Source organism: Morus notabilis, unplaced genomic scaffold (genome assembly GCF_000414095.1).
Source record: "Morus notabilis unplaced genomic scaffold, ASM41409v2 Scaffold1283, whole genome shotgun sequence".
NCBI classification, from domain to species: domain Eukaryota; kingdom Viridiplantae; phylum Streptophyta; class Magnoliopsida; order Rosales; family Moraceae; genus Morus; species Morus notabilis.
Window position 1 is genome coordinate 5,895 of NW_010360451.1, and position 2,339 is coordinate 8,233.

At 34.4% G+C, this 2,339-nt stretch overlaps 1 protein-coding gene across 1 annotated transcript; it reads left to right on the forward strand.

Moving 5' to 3' along the window:
• The first annotated feature begins 1,392 nt into the window (after positions 1-1,392).
• On the forward strand, positions 1,393-2,152 carry LOC21384380 (17.5 kDa class I heat shock protein). Its single transcript, XM_010096483.2, has one exon. It carries the CDS (start codon positions 1,528-1,530, stop codon positions 1,996-1,998), a length of 471 nt encoding a protein of 156 aa, XP_010094785.1. The 5' UTR covers positions 1,393-1,527; the 3' UTR covers positions 1,999-2,152.
• The last annotated feature ends 187 nt before the right edge of the window (positions 2,153-2,339 follow it).

Below are 2,339 nucleotides of genomic sequence, written 5' to 3' on the forward strand. Positions count from 1 at the left end.
AAGTTATTTTAGTTGGATTTTATACTTAAATTGTAAAATAGAAACAATAATTTTCTGTAAAAAAATAAGTTGGCATAATTACATATGTGTATAGTTTATTAGATTTATATAGTTTAGTTTATATGAGGTCTTAAAATTTATTTTCAGTTCTAAATTACTATTCGTCATTGGGAAGCTAACAATTGATGCATTTTTTAAAAGAAAAATTATTTAAGATCAAACAATTTGGAGAAGAAGGTCAATCATCTATTTTAAATTCTGAAAATTCAGTTTCCAAGGCTTGTTCTTTTAGAGTTTAACTTGAGTATAATTCTTGAGTTGAATTTGAGTTATAACTTGAGTTGAACTTATAACTTGAGTTTGTCTTTGGTTGTATACATTTGAGATATGGTTTGAGATAAGAATCTTTTTGAGTTTGTGTTTGAGTGAGTCAAAACTTGAATTTGTATTTAGATAGTATTTTAATAAAAACTCAATGCTGATGAATAATTTTAATAGGGTATATGGGTCAGATTTTATTCGTCTTTTCGTTGTCAACGCATAGAAAAAAAATCATCTCAATCAGAATTAAAACGAAAAAGTTATAGCATTTTTAAGAATAGAAAAAATATTGTTCATTAATTTGAGTTCGAGTTTCTAAACTCAAGTTGAAGGGGAAACTTTAACTCGAGTTTTAGTCATAAACTCGAGTTTGAACTCGAGTTTAAACTCGAGTTTAAACTTAAAAGAACATGAACTCGAATAAAATTATAACTCGAGTTGTATTTTTTTGAATTTAACAAGCCCCAAGTATCTCAAAAAGGTTCAAAAAATTGAAATTACAAAAAAAATAATATTAATAATAATGTTACTTTTTATATAACTGACAGTGATATATTTTTCTATTTAGATACAATATTGATATTTTTATGTGTCAATATATTATGAATTAATTTAATAAATAAAAACTATTATATATACATGTTAATATAATCTTAATAAACAAACAAATTTGAGCCTCTACTGATAAATCTTGACTCCTTCCTTGAAAAAAAAAAGTGACGGAAAAGAAGTTATTGTCTGTGGGGTGTATAGTGTCAGACTAACATGAAAGTGGAACCGTTTAGGTTTAAAGGTATAACTGTAACAAAATGACTAGGACTAATAGTTTTAAGACTGGGGTGCTAATAATATAATTTCTATTTCGTTTTTCCCCTATTTGGTGGGTGGGGGTTGGGTTTGCTATCTAGGCCCAATTGGAAATTGGGCTGAATCTCCTGCACGATCCACATAGTTCGAGAAAGTTTGCCAGAATTCAGGAACTTACCAGAAAGTTCATCAATAACGCGGGAAAACGATTCTGCGAGAGATTGCTCGAATCTTCTCAGTTTTCCTATAAATATGAACACCAATCCTCCAAATTCAAGCACAAGGAAAATAACAATAAAAAGAGGAGAAATTCTCACACAGATTAGCACCAATTCAGCTAAACTTTACAACCATCAACAATCTTTTCTTTCATAATCTTTAAGTAATCTCCACAAGAAAATGTCACTCATTCCAAGCTTCTTCGGCGGCCGACGAAGCAGCAGCGTCTTCGATCCCTTCTACCTCGACGTGTGGGACCCCTTCAAGGACTTTGCCGCCCACTTTCCCTCCCAACTTTCTCGGGAAAATTCGGTGTTCGCGAGCGCGAGAATCGACTGGAAGGAGACGCCGGAGGCGCACGTGTTCAAGGCCGATCTGCCGGGGCTGAAGAAGGAAGAAGTGAAGATCGAGATCGAGGACGACAGAGTGCTCCAGATCAGCGGAGAGAGGAACGCCGAGAAGGAGGAGAAGAACGACACGTGGCACCGCGTGGAGAGGAGCAGCGGCAAGTTCCTGCGGCGGTTCCGACTGCCGGAGAACGCGAAGATGGAGGAGGTTAGGGCTTCCATGGAGAATGGGGTCCTCACTGTGACTGTTCCCAAAGTGGAGGTTAAGAAGCCTGATGTTAAGTCCATTGAAATCTCTGGTTGATTTTGGGGAAATTTCCTTTGGTTGTTTCTTTGAAATGTGCACGTGTGTGAATAAGATGTTGATCATGTAATGTGACCGTGTGCGTATGACAATCTAATTTGGCTGCAGTGTTTGTGTATATTTGTGCTAATTAATGTGGTCAGTTTTCTTTTAATCTTATTGTATAAGAAATTGTCTTGCGAAAATTTATCCCACTTTATTATACCCGAACACTAGAGACTACGGCAAGCTAGAATAGGACTCTAATTGAAGGATACTGTTTCCTTATTTTAGTTTAATTGTGAAAAAATTGAAAACTATAAAGAATTAGTTTTTTTTTTTTTTTTTTTTTTTTTGGGAAA